Raw genomic sequence first — 17381 nt, 5'->3', positions numbered from 1 at the left:
GGGGGTAAAACCCCCCTCGACCTACCTACTCGGAGATAACCCCTACTTCCTGTCACCCTGCGGGGCCTCTGACCTTCCTCCTCTCGGCCAGCCTGGTCTGGGTTGGGGGAGACCACTCCTGTGCTCCAGCAGACCGCTGATTCACATTTGGGTGTGACGGCCCTTTGCAACTCTTACCTCGTTTCACCAGTATGTAAATAGAGCTGGGGAGGGCGGATCAAGAATCCCTTGCTAGTTGCTTTAATGACATGGGAATTTCAAATTTCTTTTGAAAACCATCCTTTAGAATGCCTCTGGAAGCTGCACGAGTAACTGGAGCAGCGGTTTATCTGGGGAGGGGCTGGGTGATGGTGAGTGCGGGTGAGGGGTGTTCAAAGACAAGTTATTTCCACTGTGTACACTTCAGTAACTTGAGTTTCAGACTATGTGAATTAGTATTGCCTACTTAAAAAATTTAAAGAACTTTTCTTATATTTTCCTTTTTTATATATTTATTTATCTTTAGAGGGGAAGGGAAGAAGGAGAGAAATATCAATGTATGGTTGCCTCACGTGAGTCCCCTGCTGAGAACTGGCCTGCAACCCAGGCATGTGCCCTGACTGGGAATCGAATCGTGATCTTGTGGTTTGCAGGCCCTCGCTCAACCCACTGAGCTACACCAGCCAGGGCCTTATATTTTCTTAATCCTCTATATTGAATCTAATTATACTATGTAAATGAATGAAAACAAAACACCTATTCCTTTAAAAGCTGTCAGACAGTTGAATGCCATTTTATTTTTCCCACTGAATTTTGATATATCATCAAATAAAGTCCACATTTCTAAAATTAAAAAATTAATATTTACCTTTTGGAGGAATACAGTTACATTATCCAAATAAATCAGTTAGTTATGGTCCTTTGAGGATTAGTAAAGGACATAGTCACTCTCAACTGCCTAGCACCTTTTTGGAAAGCTCTTTGCCTGCATAAAGGGGATCCCTTTCTACATTTCCAGTTGTGAGCAGAGCTGAAGTTGAGCCAGAGTGAGTGGCATGATCACTGAAATCAGACCTGAGACTACACAAAAGCTCCAACATGTATCAGTCATACAACCTCAGGAAATGCGCTTATTAACCCCAAAGCCTTTTTCCTTGTGGAGAAAAATAATACCTACCTTTCACGATTGCTGTAAGGCTTAGGTGAAAGGTGTGCACAACCTCTGGACAAGGCTCAGCACGTTCTTCTTCCCACAGGCTTTCTCCACGCAGAATCAGCAATCCAGCTCGGTTCATTTTCTGTGCAGTCGTTGACCAGAATGTCAGCTGTGTTCATCTTCCCACCCTACTGTTTCATGCACGTGGTTTTTGTTAAACTTTCCTGAGTCCGCATAACACAGCTATTTGATTATGCTACTACTATGAAGTTTAATCTGTCACCTGGTATTTAAAAGGCACCGTTTTTACCCTCAAACTCATAAATGCATAGAGGACTTTCCAAAGGCTGCATGAAGTGTGATATTGCAGCTGATTAAACAAAGGCAAAAATTCAGGTGCCTGCTATTGAACCCGAGAGCAAAGCAGTCTGTGAGGTGCCAAACAACGCCACTTTGATCGTGACGTTTTTTTGTTTGGGAAAACATAGTAATTTTCCCTTTAAAGAAAAACAGCCTGTTACTTATGTTAACATGCAGCAAGTGTCAAAGGTCCTGTGGCCAAACTGAGAACTGCCAGGTTAGACCCCAAAGCCTGTGGGTGAGAACATCAGTATAAGCAAGACTTCTAAGTAGATGCCCTGTTTTATGTGCCGTATCTCATGGTCTTTGGTGGACTTTTAATCTGAGTGTCCCCTTTCTTCCTTTTACTGAAAAAAGATTATAAGCAAGCAATTGCTTGTATTAATCCCACAGCCAGTTACAGTTTTTCTGAGCCAAGATCTGGAGCCAGTTATGTTGAAGTCCAGTTACTAAGATAGCAGCTGGCTATTAATGGGGGTTATTTTTGTTTTCTGTCTTTCACACAGAACTTATTCTTGTGGCATTCTTGTATGCCTGGAACCAAAAGTAAGGTAATTCAAGGCTCCAAACTCAAGTAAAATAGGCAGATCATCAGCAGAAAGACCTGCTGGAGAAAACAAGAGTAAGTATGGCCATGTCGTTAAGACCTGGGTTGTTAATAAACAGAAACGCAGAGACTGCGCCAGTGAAGTAAATCGTGGTTTGCTTCCTGCAGAGCCTGCTAGGACTTCCGAGCTGGTCAGATCGCAGAGCGAGCCCAAGATGCGCTGCAAAGGATTTCCACATTAGCTTTGTAAGTTGTGCCTGGAGCAGTATGAGTGGATTCATAAGTAGGCAAACAATAGTCCGGAAAAGAACCATATCTCGTAAATCTCTGAATCCCTGGAGTTAATGTGAATATTTTTCAAGGGCAAATTCAGGACAGGTAGCTTATCAAAGGATTTTTGTTTTGTCCCCGGGGGGCTGGGTAGTTGTTTAAAGAACAAAATGTTAGTTTTTTTTTTTTAAAGATTTTATTTATTTATTTATCTTTAGAGGGGAAGGAGAGAGGGAGAGAAACATCAGTGTATGGTTGCCTTTTGTGCATCCCCTGCTGGTAGTTAGCCTGCAAGGAACCGGCCTGCAACCCAAGCATGTGCCCTGACTGGGAATCGAACCGTGACTGTCTAGTTTGCAGGCCCACGTTCAATCCACTGAGCTATGCCAGCCAGGGACAAAATGTTAGTTTTTAAATACGCTTTTAGTGGTTTATCAAGGACCTGGGGTGTAAAATTGGTGTCACCTCAGAAAGTTTTGGTTTCCATGATTACGATGTTCAGGAACTTTGTAAAATGACTAGAACATCTTTCGGTTGCTTTTTATTGCCTCAAGTTGTGTATCTTCCCCAGGCCTTTTCTTAAGTGTCTCTCCTAAGACAGTCTCGTAAGTGTCTTCCAGCTTTGTGGTTCTTTTATATATTCCTTCTCAGGATGGTTTTGTCTTCTGTCCTCACATCCCCTTCCAAGGAGCTCCCTGGTCACTGCCTTGGGGGCTGGAACTGCTCCCGCCCCCACCCTCCCCCACCCTCGCAGGGGGAGCCTGCCTTGCTGGCCTTCCGGTGGCCCCACTGCGAGGCAGCAATGGGACGGAAACTTGGGAGCCATCCTTTGGATGTTGCCTGATTAAACAGGGATTCCTTAGCTCTGTTTATTTAATTTTGCCGAGGAGTGATTAGGGCTAAAATAATTTTATATAGATACTTTTATCCTGAAGATACTTTTTAAAAGGGGGGTCTTCATAAGTATGGACCCATACTGCTTCCCTTCCTCACCTTCATTCCAAACCTTAAAACTAAGCCTGTTTTTGTCTTGGCACATGGGTTCGTGGGGTCTGTCCATTCCAGTTACACCTCCTCTTCCCAGCACCGCCACTTACAGAGCTAGTGTCGTCTGTCAACCATGCCCTTGTGTGTCACTTATCGAATCTGGAATGAGGATTTTTGGGGAGAGGGTAAAATTAAACTAAATGGAAAAAAATTTTTTGAAGATTTTATTTTTAGACTGAGGGGAAGGGAGAGACAGACAGAAACATGAATGTGTGGTTGCCTCTCATGTGCCCCCTACTGGGGACCTGGCCTGCAACCCAGGCATGTGCCCTGACTGGGAATCAAACCAGCGACCCTTTGGTTCACAGGCCAGCCCTCAATCCACTGAGTCACACCAGCCGGGGCTAAATGGAAAAAACTTGAATGTACAAGAGAACTCGTCTCATTGGTTCTTTTATATCTATAGTTATGAATGAGTATTGAACGATTTTTTATGTGTTTTTACATATACACATACGTATTTGTGTACCTTAGGTAAGTGAATTTATGAGATTGGTGGATTTATGGCCATGAGAGTATGTTAAAGAAAAAATTATTCATGGCCCTTGTTGAAGAATTGTAAGGCACACTGCATCCAGAACCTCTGCAACACATGTAGAGACCAGGATGATGTGGTGTTGCCAAGACAGGAAGACATTAGGCTCAACTCCAAATACAAGTGGGAATTTATAGCCAAGGAGCAGGTGGGGGTCAGTGGTCAGAATATCACTAAGGAAGCATCAGGGTAAGAGGGAATTCTGGCTAAACCCTAACAGGATTCATGCAGAAGGCAGGTCAGGGTGATGGACATGACCTGGGGCATGGTGAGGGCATTGTTTGTAGGATGAATTTCTCACGTTTCCTTCCCTTTCTTCCATCCTTTCCTGATTTCTTCCTCTTTCTCTTTCATCATCTTCTCTTTTTTCCTGCCTCTGAGTGCATTTGTATCACTCCAGCTTCAACTCCTGTTCCTTTACCCGGCACTTCTTAATGTTCTCAGTATTCATACTCAGTCCCTGCTCCTTCCCTGTATTCTCTCATCTCTCCAGGCGCCATACCTGAAGAATCACATCCAGAAGGTAATTTCTTTCTTTCCTTTACCGATGTTCCCATTATTTTAAGCTGAACTATCTGTTATGTATCTTTGACCTTTGGAGATCTAATAGGAATGATGATCCCGCTACTAAAATGTTTTAAATACTGCTACACTAGAGGGCCCCATCTGCATTACCTCTGTCTCACTGACAAAACGACAGAAGGTGGGGAGGGAGGGGTTGGGTAACATTATCTTGAGTGACAGTGGAACTCGTATTACAGCTCAGTGGTGATCAGAGTATTTATTACCTGTAGGCTGCTATTTTAAGCCTGTGTATTTGCCGGGATGGGAGGAAGGCAGAAAAGTGTACTTGAACAACAATTAAAATTAAAAAAAAAAAGATTTGGAAAAAAAAAACCCCTGTGTATTCGCTCTAGTAAATAAGTCTTTTTTTACCCAAGTTATTAAAATTTGTAGTTATGGAAATTTTAGTAATTTATATGTAACGCTTTGGTTATAGATCTGAGAGTTCTGAATGATATGGGTCTCGAAAAATGACCAAAGTATACATATTCTTCTTTATCATATATTGTAAGTTTTATCAGAAATATAAATGTCTATTTATACATTTAATTTTTTGTGGAAATATTTAGATTAATTTTGAGAATTGAGGCATTTGTTCTGTAGTTTTAAAATGGAGCTAGAATCAAGATAACATCAAGATTTTTTTCCCTTTTCTTGCAGGGATGGAAAGGGAAGTGAAGCAGTGTTGTATCGTATGCATTTCAGGGGGCCTCTGAGATTTAACTAAAAACATGACTGCTGTTTCTTCAGAGAACTGCTCTTCTCAGTACCAGCCACATCCAACAAATCAGCTCCTAGACAGTAACTGTCTGCTAGTCTTGATTTTACTTGGAAAAATATTATTAAATGTCCTCACACTGGGAATGAGGAGAAAAAACACCTATCAGAATTTTATGGAATATTTTTGCATTTCACTAGCATTCATTGATCTTTTACTTTTGGTAAATATTTCCATTATATTCTATTTCAAGGATTTTGTGCTTTTAGGCATTAGGTTTACTAAGTACCACATCTGCTTATTCACTCAAATTGTTTCCTTTACTTACGGCTTTCTGCATTATCCAGTTTTCCTGTTGGCATGTATAGATCACTATCTCAATTTTTCTAAAACCAACCTTCCATTTAAGTGTCAGAAATTACTTTATTTCTTTACAGTAGTTTTAATTTGGATTTCAGTCTTTGCTTACGTTTTGGGAGATGCAGCTATTTACCAAAACCTGCAGGCACAGAATGTTTATTCTCACCACTGCCCTTTCTACATCAGCATCCAGAGTTACTGGCTGTCCTTTGCCATGGTGATGATTTTACTGATGGCTTTCATAGCCTCTTGGTCAGAAGTTATTACCTTGGTGCAGGCTATTAGGGTAACTTCCTACATGAATGAGACTGTCCTCTATTTTCCCTTTTCATCTCACTCTAGTTATGCTGTAACCTCTAAAAAAGGACTCTTGCCCAAGTTCATTGTCTGTTTTCTTGGTACCTGGTTACCATTTGTACTACTTCAAATAATTATCCTGTTATTCAAAGTGGAGATTCCAGCGTACATTGAGATGAACATCCCGTGGCTATACTTCGTCAACAGTTTTCTCATTGCTACAGTGTGCTGGCTGCACGGTCACCAGCCTCTTTTAAGAGACACTGCATTACCTCTGGATCCATTTGTCAACTGGAAATGCTGCTTCATTCCACTTGCAGTTAATAATCTTGAGCAAATGGAAAAGCCTATATCAATAATAATTTGTTAATATGTTGCCACGTTAAAACTTACAAGAACTACAGTAAGAATCGTAACTTTATAAACAAGGAAGGATGAGGACTCCAGACCTACAGAGATGGAACTGAACCGAAGCCTCCCTCAACCGCCACCCGCCACCCATGTCCGTACTGCTTCAGAATGTGTATTTTGGGGCTATAATATTATTTGTCTTTTTGTTTTTTTAACAAAATAATTGCAAGAAAAAGTTATGCCTGTTCAGGAAAACTGCATGTTAACACAAAACTGAAGTGAGTTAATATTTGGCCATAGCTGATGTTTCTGTTATCCAAAAAGATACTGGATCATAAACAATTTGTTGCCAACTTTGTTACAAACTTAAATAAACATTTTTATGAAATTCAAAGTGAGAAAATTAAGGTCATTTTCTTAAACAATTTGTAAACCAGATCATTTTAACACAAGGGGAAGATGCTAACTTTGAAAAATATATCTCTGTATTTAATGTAAATATTCCTGGAAGCACGGTTTCATCTGCTTACTTTACAGAACTGGATTAGCGACTAGGCTTCCTTCCATGACACAGCAGATTCATTTTCAGTTATAACTTACATGTCACTTGCATGTCAAATCATAATTATTCAGTACTTCAGCAGTGTATCATACTGTAAAAGTAAAGTTGTGATTCTTGGCCTCAGAGCTATTGCTATTTTGGGTTGGGTCATTCTGGTTGGGGAGACACCCTGTGCACTGTGGAATGTTCAGCAGCATCCCTCCCCTCTGCCCACCAGATACCAGTAGCCCCTTGCTCCCCAGTCATGGCAATCAAAGTGTCACCAGACACTGCCTCACCACCCCTTGGTGGGCAAAACCACCCCTGACTGAGGACTGAGGGAATAAAGGTATCCCAGTGGCGAATAATCTGGTCACTTTGTGAGTGAAACTGAACTACCTAGACACTGTCAATCTGTCCATGTCTGCACCTGGCCTTCACCACTTCTTTGTTACTTTCCCTCTGCATGTGTTGCTTTCTAATTGACCACGACATGGGACTACAATATTTTAAAATATATTGTACTTAACAGAGAATTATACTCAACAGATTTTAAATCAGGAAAATTTGTAACTTTTAAACTCCTTACTAAGCTTTTTAATTGTTATTCATTCGGTGTATTACCCATGCCACATAAGCTTAAAGAAGAAAAACAAAGAAATTACTCAATAGACCAGCCAAATGGAAGAGGCTTTTATTTTTAAAGAAATGAACTTAACAGCTGGTCTACAATATATTATTGAATCATAACATAAATAAATGATCCTGCAGGCCCACTAACCTTCCATCCAGACCCACACGAAGCAACGTTACAATATTCTATGTGAAAATGTGCAGGTAACAAAGGTGCAATTACAAGCAAGTTTAAGCAGCAGAGTATAAGGTGCTTTAATTTAACAGTTAATGTTGCCATCAACAGACATTTGAATGCTTAATTTTAAGTTTACTGAATACAGACACAACAAATATGGAAATCTAAAATTAATACACATGCTACTTGTTAATATGAAAGTGCCTTCTCTTTTTTAAAAAAATACACCAAATGGACAATCTTTTTACATAGATCATGGTGTGCTCTTGTAATGCAAAATTAACTTCATTTTCAGGTTATACGTTTGAAAACTAGCTACAGACACCAATCTAAGAACGCTAATGCTAAGAGTGCTAAAACTATTCAGTTTCCTGTAAGGAGAACTCTAATACAATATCCAATGTAAAGAATACATTTATAAATAATCTTAACATTTGTTTTCTGTAGGGTAAAAAATGTCCCTCCCCGCTTGGTGATGCTTTGTTCATCCTCGGTGGATCAGCTTTTGAGGCTTTAATAACATGAAAATCCTATTTTAGAGCAATGTGAGGAACCAAAAGGAGGAATGGAAAAATTAGTTAATGTGTGCTTGAAGCATCAAAAATTAGTATATTTATAAAACCAGTTGATCATAATTTGCCTCTGTTAAATCAACAACCCCCAAAGTTACCCACCAAGACAGAAAGCACCGACTCAGCAGGGGCCTGGCATGCCCGCCACCACGTCGGCAGCCGCCCCACACGCAGCTGCCAGCCACGGCAGCCCTCAGCCCTCCGCACACTCCTCACTCCGGGGGTAAGGTAGGAAGCTACTTTGACTTTTTTCCCCCTATGGCAAAAAAACAAATGACCACACTTTTGAATAAGGTGACTGGGAATATGGTTAAACGTCCTGGAAGTTAGGTATCCAAAATTATACCATATTTGCAAACTCCAATGACTTTAAAGGATATATATACAAAAAGTATTTATGCAATATGTATTTTAACAGCATACAATATTTTTAAACTGGGTAAATTAAGACATCTTAGACTGTGCCAGATTATCAAATTACTTGGATGTCAGTATTCCTGTTTTTAATCAGTGTTACAGATTCTAGTCCAACAGGTACTTGGACATTTTCTTGCTTTAAGAAGCTATGACTTTGATGCATAAAAGGATTTTTTAATATCAGATTTTTATAAAATCTTTACAGAATATATCAAGTAATGTTAATATATATAAAGCTGTATTAACAGGAATTACAGTGTGATTCACAGAATCCTCAAGTGGTAAAGAGTCCTCTACCCAGTAAGAATTTATCCCATTCAATGCTCACTCCCCAGGTACTGGTCAGTTTAAACACTGAACTCTCGCCCTGACTGGGTGGCTCACTGTTTGGAGGGTAGCCCCGTACGCCAAAAGGCTGCAGTTCCAGTCCCTGTCAGGGCGCAAACCTAGGTTTCAGGTTCAATCCTCAGTCGGGGTGTGTATGAGAAGCAACCAATCAGAGTTTCTCCCCACCCCCTCTAAAAAGCAATGAAAAGATGACCTCAGGTGAGGATAAAACAACAACCAAAAAGAACTCTTATGTTTACTCATTCTACATTTCAAAGGAAACCCTTTTACTATGTAATGTGTGCTTTCAAAGATTAGGTATTAGTGATAAAATTTATTTTATGTAATTTTTCTTATTTTAAAAATAAACCAAAACCAAACAAAAAGTAAAAACTGTTCAGCTATGTCCTCTGAGATTTTTCAGTTTTAGATAATTACTTCACTGCCAATACTGGGCATAAACCTTTTACAATTAAAATGTATAGTGAGTGGGGTGGGCGGGGCAGGGGAGAGCAATGTGCCAAAGACTGGGACAACTATAATAGAACAATAAAAAAGTAATTTAAAAAATGTACGGTAAGTCAGCACCAGCGTCTTTGTATGGTTCTGCCACACACCCTGCACAGTAACACTTCTCGGATAGATTCAAGTGTCAAAATGATTCTTAGAAATATGGGCTGTCACAACAGTCTCAAAATATAAGTTCTTAATGTTAGTACCCTTAATTTTATAACCTAATCAGGTATATGACTGACTGACGTTTAGTGATTCACTCAGACCCTTAGATATCTAGCCTGATCCCTCCCAATCACACAAAAATTCCCTCAGTCCCAACTTTACATTCAATACATTAAGTAATAATAATTGTGTATATCTGTTTAAAATGCAATCAGAATTTTGTTTGGAATGATTCTGTTTACTTCTTACTCATTCCTTAGGTCATGTGCAGCACACACCACACACAGTAAGTGTTCAAACGGTTTGCTAAGTGAATGGATGAATATATGAGTGATACTGTTCACGTGTGTTCACAGATTCCATGGTTAACTAGCAGGAAACATTTAGAAAAATGTCTGCAATTTGCTTGTCTGACTAAATTTTCTGCCTTATTCCTTAGGACAACAAAGACAAGGTGACCAAGGAGATAATGCTTAACAGTCATTTTCTAGCAACAGCTCGGAAATATGAAATGAACTGTTTAAAGGGGAATGAGAACTAAGTAGGAGCAACTCAAAATTATCCCACTATGTGGCCCAAAATCACAGTTTTAGAGCTGGGAGGAACCTCATAGGTGATTTAAACCAAAATCAACATTTTGAGTAGGACAGGCTCCCTGCTATATATTCAGAAGATGAAACAGGTTACAAGGAAAGTAACTGCCTTTTAGCTATACGTTGTCATAGCTAATTCACCAAATGCATGTAAAACCCCCTTTATCATATTAACAGAATGATTATGTTCAACTATTGCTTTATTATTGAAGTAGATTATTTAGTACTACCTAAAACAAAAAGAATTATGGCTTCTAACATTCTAAACAAAGATTTAAACAATGGATACTTCTGGTGTTTTTGAGGCAAGACTGAAAATTTTGGTGTTTATTTCACTCCCAGTCCCACCACCCTCATAAAAACCGATTCCTTCACCTCCGTCAATTAAAGCTCCCAAAATACAGATTTAGCACTGACAATATTCCCTAAAGTGTAACTTTTGGGTCAATAATGATGGTTACTGTCAATCCTTAAGAAGATTACTAGAGTCAATTTAAATAGGTAATCTAAAAGGACTTACTGTATTACTCTCAAATTTTAAACTATGCCACGTTAGCATAACTTTTAATTTACATTAACTTCTTTTTCCAAATTAAGCTTCATTAATTACTAGACTCACTTTTAAACAACAGATTTTAAAGCCTCTGCGTAGGTTTCCTCCCTGTGGGTGCCACTTACACCCCTGACAGCGACTGTACTTTCCAAAGACAAGGAAAAATGCCTTTCTAGAGTGCCTCCTTAACATCTGAGATTAAAATGTCATCTTTAAATAAAATTAAGTGTCCATAAGCTATAAGAAGAGAGGAGAAACATTCGTGGAAAACATTTCCCAAAAGCTTCCACAGGCATGGCACTTTATTAAAAGGTCATCTGTGAGAGTAGGAGGGACAGTTTTCATGGGAGATGCTGGCTCACATCTGAAAAGGGCGAGGTCACCCCTCCTGTGCACTAACTAGAATGAGCGTTCAGAAAAAAGACTTGCTCTGGAATATGATGGTGGTAATTACATTTGTGGTAGTGCTTTACGACTTTCAAAGAGAGCTTTCTTATGGTATTACTTTAAGCTAGATTAAATAAGCTCTAAAAATAACATATAAAACTCTAGAATTCTTAAAAACTTAGGAAACTTTTTCTAAAGACAACATAATTTTTAACATTTTTAATTGAAGAAATGGCTTGTATTGCTGCTCTGAAGGAAATTATATGGTGACATATTTTCTGAACTTCTAACCAAAGAGGATTATCTTCCCAAAGAATTCTTTTAAAAATGTATAGCTTTTAATGGGTTGAAATTAAATTTTAGTAAAATTGCATATTTACTTTTCTTAATACTGTATTTGTGCTTATCTAAACTGAATCAACCTTTAAGATGAAATGGAACGTTCTAAACAGATTTGAATGAGAATTAAACAGTCTATGACGTGAACTACCGTGCATCAAAGAAATCGAGGCAGGCTTGTGCTGACTGAAACCCACGCTGACCAAGAGAAACGCGGCCACTCTCAGACATCCAGTTCTTAGACTGAGACACAAACTAGCAACTAAAATACGATCTTAAAAATGCTCTTCTTTATAAAAATTGATGAGGTTGATTTGACTCAGCTGTGGCACCTGAAAATGAATGCTCAATAACTAATCACAATTAGAGTGATTAACCTTTGAGGTTTTGACAAATATTTTCCAACCATAGCTGTCAACCTCTTTCAGAAGTCAAAAATAACTCCTGTATCATTGGAACTCTTACTGTGCTCCTAAGGGCAGGGCCACTGGACACAGAGTGGAAGGATGGAGTCCGACTACAGGTAAATCCCGATGCACTAAAAACTGTGCCCTCTTATTGCATAACGGGTCCAGCCATTACAAGTCATCATTTTGAACTACGGAGGGCCTATCTGCACTACATGACCTCACTCAGTCAGCTGTGCTGTCCCCTTGGGTCAGGAACGCTCTTCCTCCTGCCCGTGGTCTCCTCCCCAACTTCCCAACCCTCCACCCTACAAGATGCACAGGGAACAGACAGAGCAAACACCGTGCACAGACAGGTGCATTGGTTCCACTGCCCAGAGGTTTCACTGAAACACGACTGTTAGAAAGTTCTTTTCAGTTCCCTTCCTAAAATTAACCCCACTGCAAAACCCTCTCCGAGGATTTTCAGGCAAAGACCTCTTTAAGAAGAAAATCTTCACACAGCGTTTAGGGCTAGAGGCAGCCTAGTTAGGTAAGGTGTGAGGACGGTCCTTTCATGCTATTGGGTAACGCTCAATGCTAGCTGCACAAACGCTGCGTGTTCCTGCCATTCACTAAGAGCGAGGATCTTCTAACTACAAAATATAACTAGGTTGTTTTGGCTGAAAGTAATCTTTAAAATATTTGAACAGTGTGTCCAGTCAGGGATTTCATCCATTCAATATGGCTGTGTAGAAACACCATCATTCACATACATCTACAATAGTTTATTCTTTCCAAAACTGTTTCCACACATGTAAACACAGCCCAAGACTACGCAATCTATATATACTGCATCCCTAGCACACTTAATTTTAACTTTAACACCCTTCAAATGCAGATAATAGGACTTAATAACACTGAACTGAACACATCAGTGATAGGGGCACTACAGCAGATCTCCATCTACGAACGGTGTTTGAATAAATGCCCGACTGTCATTTCACACTGGATATATGAAAATCAGCTATGTCAAGTTATTCAAAGGCATGGACATAAAAATATTTCATACAGTTCTAAGTGTTTCAACACACCAGGAAACAAAAATAAAAAACACTAGGCCGCTTACAGTCATTTCTATTTAAAACTAGGTAAAACATGAGCATTAACTTCAAAGTGCAAACCTGTTCAGTGTTTAGGCGGGGTAAACTAACGAGTGGCAGCTCTCAGTCTGCCTCTCACATTCTCCAGTTTCTTCACAGGCATTTCTCTCCTCCCATTTCACCTTCTCTCCTTCCAGGGGACAGCACTGAAAGTGGGACTAAAAAAAAATGCCTGTTTAGAGGATGCCACAGCAAATTAAAAGTACCATCTTGGAAATACCTAATGCCACCTCAAAAAGCGACAGGTGTGGGGACAGCAGTCTGTCTCTTACCACGCCAGTGCTATCAAAGCTGCAGGGCTGTGTCAGACACCCCGGCACGCGGCTGGATGAAAACCCGTTACTTGAAAAGTAACTTTTACGAACCAGCTCTCTTTGCTTGTTTACTTCCTTAGGAATGCATGGCTTAAAGCTCCTCCCTCCATGGAAAGAGAGTGCATCAGATTAAAGAAGTCAGAAAATGTAAGCTCAGGTGGCAAAAGTAGGAAGAACTCCCCATATCCCCCTTCTGCTTGTCATTCCTTCATCAATCAAAATTCTGAAAAAATAGTACGAAGAAAAAATGAAAATAATAGTACTCTTCCCACATGTATCGTAAGAAAACTGCTTAAAGCTCAGGAGAGGTGGACACTGGGGTTACTGTCCATGTCCATTACACACAACTGAAATTAAGGTGGTTTAATTATCTTGAAAGAAACAGCTGCCTCAAAGGTGAGAATGACCAGCTGAAAGCACACGAGCCATTTCTAAATGAAAAGACTCAGCTGAAAAAAGCAAGTATACTTTCTGGTATTTTTTGAGTGGAGACAACAGAAGATCTGGACTATTCTTAAGATTATTATTACAAGATTTAAGATTATAAGGTGCTCTCAAACGGAAACCCCTCTGGCAAGCTTTCTTGGACACAACACAGTGCTAGGCACAGGACTGCTGTTAGAAGGGGTGTAAATAAAAAGAGAACCTGTAACAAGGTCCAAAGCTAACACCTTGAAGGCTATAGATAATATAGTCATGGGAAGTAATCATTATTGCAAGGGGAATCTATCCCAAATAATCAATTGCATATAAGCTGTGGATTATCTGTAATAAAGTTTTAATTCCTTGTGTCCCCACCCCCATACAGTGGACCATCCTGTACTAGTGCTTAGCTTGTAATTGTTCTGAAGTTACAACATGAGAGATAAAGTCAAGCACATGACAACTCTTGTCACAATGATTAAATGCTAATAAATGAAAGCTGACTACAGAGTACCTACCTTACCTTGACACTTGAATCTGATCATTAAAGATGTGATATAAGGAAATATGCGACATAAACTACGAGCTATTGTAGGTCTGGAACAGGAGCCTTACACTATATTACACACTCTAGCCTACATGTAACTATCAGTAAACATCTTTTTTTAAATGTTACTAAACAAAAGAATCCCACAAAGCATACATTCAAACAAGAGGCATCTAAAGATTAAAAAAATTACCCGCTGTATTTCTGTATAAAAATAATCAACATTCTCTAATGTACACAAAGCCAAAAGATAAATATCTGTGATGTCTGTAATGACATCTTTAGTCTTCTACGAGCTCAACACAATCTTTCTGAAAAGAGCAGTGACAATGACCAAAACCCATGGGCTTTTGCCCACTTATGCCAAGTATGTATGCATGTTCCTTCAATTATAAAAATTTCCATTGTATGGTAAAGATAAGATGAAAAAGATTCAAACAAATCTTTTATGTCCAGGACTATAAAGCACTTAGGGCTCTCACAATTTTATTGTTATAATTCTAACAGATCACTAACTGTTCAGTGAAAGGTTCTGCTTTAAAATTTTCCCCCTGAAACATGTACATAGAAAATTAGATCTCACCATCCAAGAGATATCACTTGGTAAATGCTCTGAAGAAGTACCCAGGGGTTTAGTCAAGGAAAACAGAATATACTTTCTAGCTAGACCCAGCACGTTCAACATTAGAAAAACCTCAAAGACCACACACATCAGCCTGCTACAAACAATTGCCTTGTCAGCAAGGCTGTATATGCACTGGTTCATAAGGTAAAATCAGATTATGCCTTCTGTACTGGAACATCAGAGCAGGGAGATATTAAAGATAATATGAAATATTTTCTAAGAGTCAAATTCTTTGTATGCTAGTCCTCACTTTACCACCCAGTTTAATGATCCCACCTCAACTTGTCTAGTATGCAAACACTGGGAAAAACACTTCAGCAGAACACTGATGCTATCTGAAATATCTCCATTGTATAAAGTATGCCTTTGTATGAAAAAGAGAAACGTTTATGATTCCTACACCAGAGTTTCTCAACACTGGCACTACTGACATTTTGGGCCACGTAACTCTGCTGTGAAGGACTGTCCTGTGTGCTGTGGGATAGACAGCAATACCCCTGTCCTCCATGTGTTAGACACAAAAGCCACCCTCCCTCATCCACACAAGCTGTGACAACCAAAATGTCTCCTGGGCAGCAAAACTGACCTCCGTTGAGAACCACAGCTCTAGATGTACAAAAACTAAGAGGAAAACTTTCTCAGCTACACCAAATTCTTGGTCAAGTTTGGAACAGAAACCAACTCTTCAGACTTCCAGACCAGTATCAGTCATGCTAGAACACAATTCTCTTTTACAGACAAAGCAACTTTCGAACAGACATTCTTTTAAAATGCACTGGTAGCTCACTGCACACAATCCTAGTCACTGGACTCCTAAATTATCTCTCATGACGACCTACGGAAAATTTATAGAGTAGGAAAGTGTGTAACAAAATTGGATCAAAAGAGGAGAAACATAAATCATTAAATTACTTTTAAAAGAATTCTTTATATTAATGATAAACATTACTTCTTAAAAAATTATCTACTATAACATATTTCTTTGAAAAATATCATGGCCCTCTATATAACAAGTCTTTCAATGTTGTGTGTAACCTGTAAAATGAATTTCACCAATGTTGGCTGGTTATGAAAATGTATGACGAATTATTGTATCTGTAGAAGAAATATCAGCTTCTGATGTGGAAATCCGAATGTACTTGGCTATCCACCATAATACGTGATAATATTCTAGGCCAACAGGCCAACCTTACGAGTTTGTTTAAGAAGAGTAAAACTCCTGTTAGCTCAAAGGCTTGCGATCCCATTAAGACTCCTTCAGAGAGTTGATGCGTGCACAGATCTTCAGGGCTGGGCCCAGCTTGATATTCATTGCACTCATGAGATGGTCTTCTTTTAGCAAAAGGAGGGCCTGTCCATCGATCTCCTGGGCTCTGAACTCATCTGCGATATCCTGGCAGCCTAGAATTTGATCAGAGGAAGTTAGAATTAATACGCAACAAGGATGCATTACCCCTAACAGTCACAGCTATGCTCTCCCTGGGCCTGAGTCTCTGAAATACAGGCTGAGAAATGAATCAGATTTATTTATGGTGGTCTTAGGTTGACTCCCGAAGAAGAGGGTATTTCTCCGCATTCTGTAAATAGAAATTAATACAAACCCCAAATAAAACAGTTTACCTGGAATTCTAGTTCTAAGCATAACACAGAAATAATTAGTAAGAGTCAGGTAAAATGCACAGATTGGTCAGTCTAGATATAGAATATCTTCACAAAAAGGACGACGGTGTCACCTTAAAGCATGCCACATGTAACAAATTTAGATTAACTACTTATTAAACCTCACGAACCTAACTTTCTATAATATATCCTTCACGTACAGACACACAGGAATAAAATATAATGTTCTTTTAAATAACAATTTAAATAACAATTTGGAAATATTTTCTTACGTACCAAAGTACCGCTTTCATGATCACTTGTACCTTACTTTAATTTACAACATTCGGTGGCAACCATACCTAAAACATTTTTTGTTGTTCACTCGGGACAGAGCCAATCCATCCAGATTGTGGTACTGCTCCACTGAAATGACACTGAAGTGTAGTATATTGCTCAACTTGTAATTTCAACCCCAAATCTTAGTATCATAGATTCATCTCCACTTTTGAAACATAAATTCCCATTGAAATTAGACCTTACTGGCTAATCTCTTGCCAAATAACCAATATTTTAGCTCTCACTCAAAACCAGGTGCTTTTTAAGGTAGCAAACACAATGCTGGCATCTACTTGAACAGCATCTCTTTGAACCCCAAATGTTTTTTATTATCTACCTACCGAATTTTACAGTCAGGTTATTCAATAAGCTTTCCCAGGAAGGAAAAAGAAACTAGCAGGTAAGGCAATGCATTAAAAACTCAAGAGGAGAGAGCCAAATGTAGAAGCTTCCTTAGACAGTAACATTATAAAAATATATTTAAGAATAAATACTAATAGCTTAAAGTTTCTATTTCATTCAAATCAGCATTCTAAGGAAAAACACAAAGAAAAAGATAAAAAATGGAAATAGTTACATCAGA

General features: G+C 39.0%; 2 protein-coding genes across 15 annotated transcripts in view; one reads left to right on the top strand and one right to left on the bottom strand.

Annotated features, from left to right (window-relative positions):
• Positions 1 to 6578, top strand: part of GPR160 (G protein-coupled receptor 160) — a 33591-nt gene extending 27013 nt beyond the window's left edge. For 3 of the 5 annotated variants that reach the window (XM_037046556.1, XM_037046555.1, XM_037046557.1), the window contains exons 2-4: positions 2002 to 2117; positions 2211 to 2288; positions 5119 to 6578. In XM_037046556.1, the coding sequence (XP_036902451.1) occupies positions 5190 to 6203 (1014 nt within the window). In that variant the 5' untranslated portion in view covers positions 2002 to 2117; positions 2211 to 2288; positions 5119 to 5189 and the 3' untranslated portion in view covers positions 6204 to 6578. Of the gene's footprint in view, positions 1 to 2001; positions 2118 to 2210; positions 2289 to 4294; positions 4418 to 5118 lie in introns of those variants that run through there. The other 2 variants (XM_037046559.1, XM_037046560.1) reach the window with 2 other exon arrangements.
• A 4248-nt stretch (positions 6579 to 10826) lies between these two features.
• Positions 10827 to 17381, bottom strand: part of PHC3 (polyhomeotic homolog 3) — a 74281-nt gene continuing 67726 nt past the window's right edge. For 9 of the 10 annotated variants that reach the window (XM_037046542.1, XM_037046547.1, XM_037046546.1 and 6 more), the window contains one exon: positions 10827 to 16261. In XM_037046542.1, coding sequence (XP_036902437.1) covers positions 16107 to 16261 — 155 coding nt within the window. In that variant the 3' untranslated portion in view covers positions 10827 to 16106. The remainder of the gene's footprint in view (positions 16262 to 17381) is intronic. The other variant, XR_005066560.1, reaches the window with a different exon arrangement.

Source organism: Sturnira hondurensis, unplaced genomic scaffold (genome assembly GCF_014824575.4).
Source record: "Sturnira hondurensis isolate 20B ecotype Veracruz unplaced genomic scaffold, ASM1482457v3 Scaffold0005279, whole genome shotgun sequence".
In the NCBI taxonomy this organism is placed as follows: Eukaryota; Metazoa; Chordata; class Mammalia; order Chiroptera; family Phyllostomidae; genus Sturnira; species Sturnira hondurensis.
This window is presented reverse-complemented; position numbering and strand designations above follow the sequence as displayed.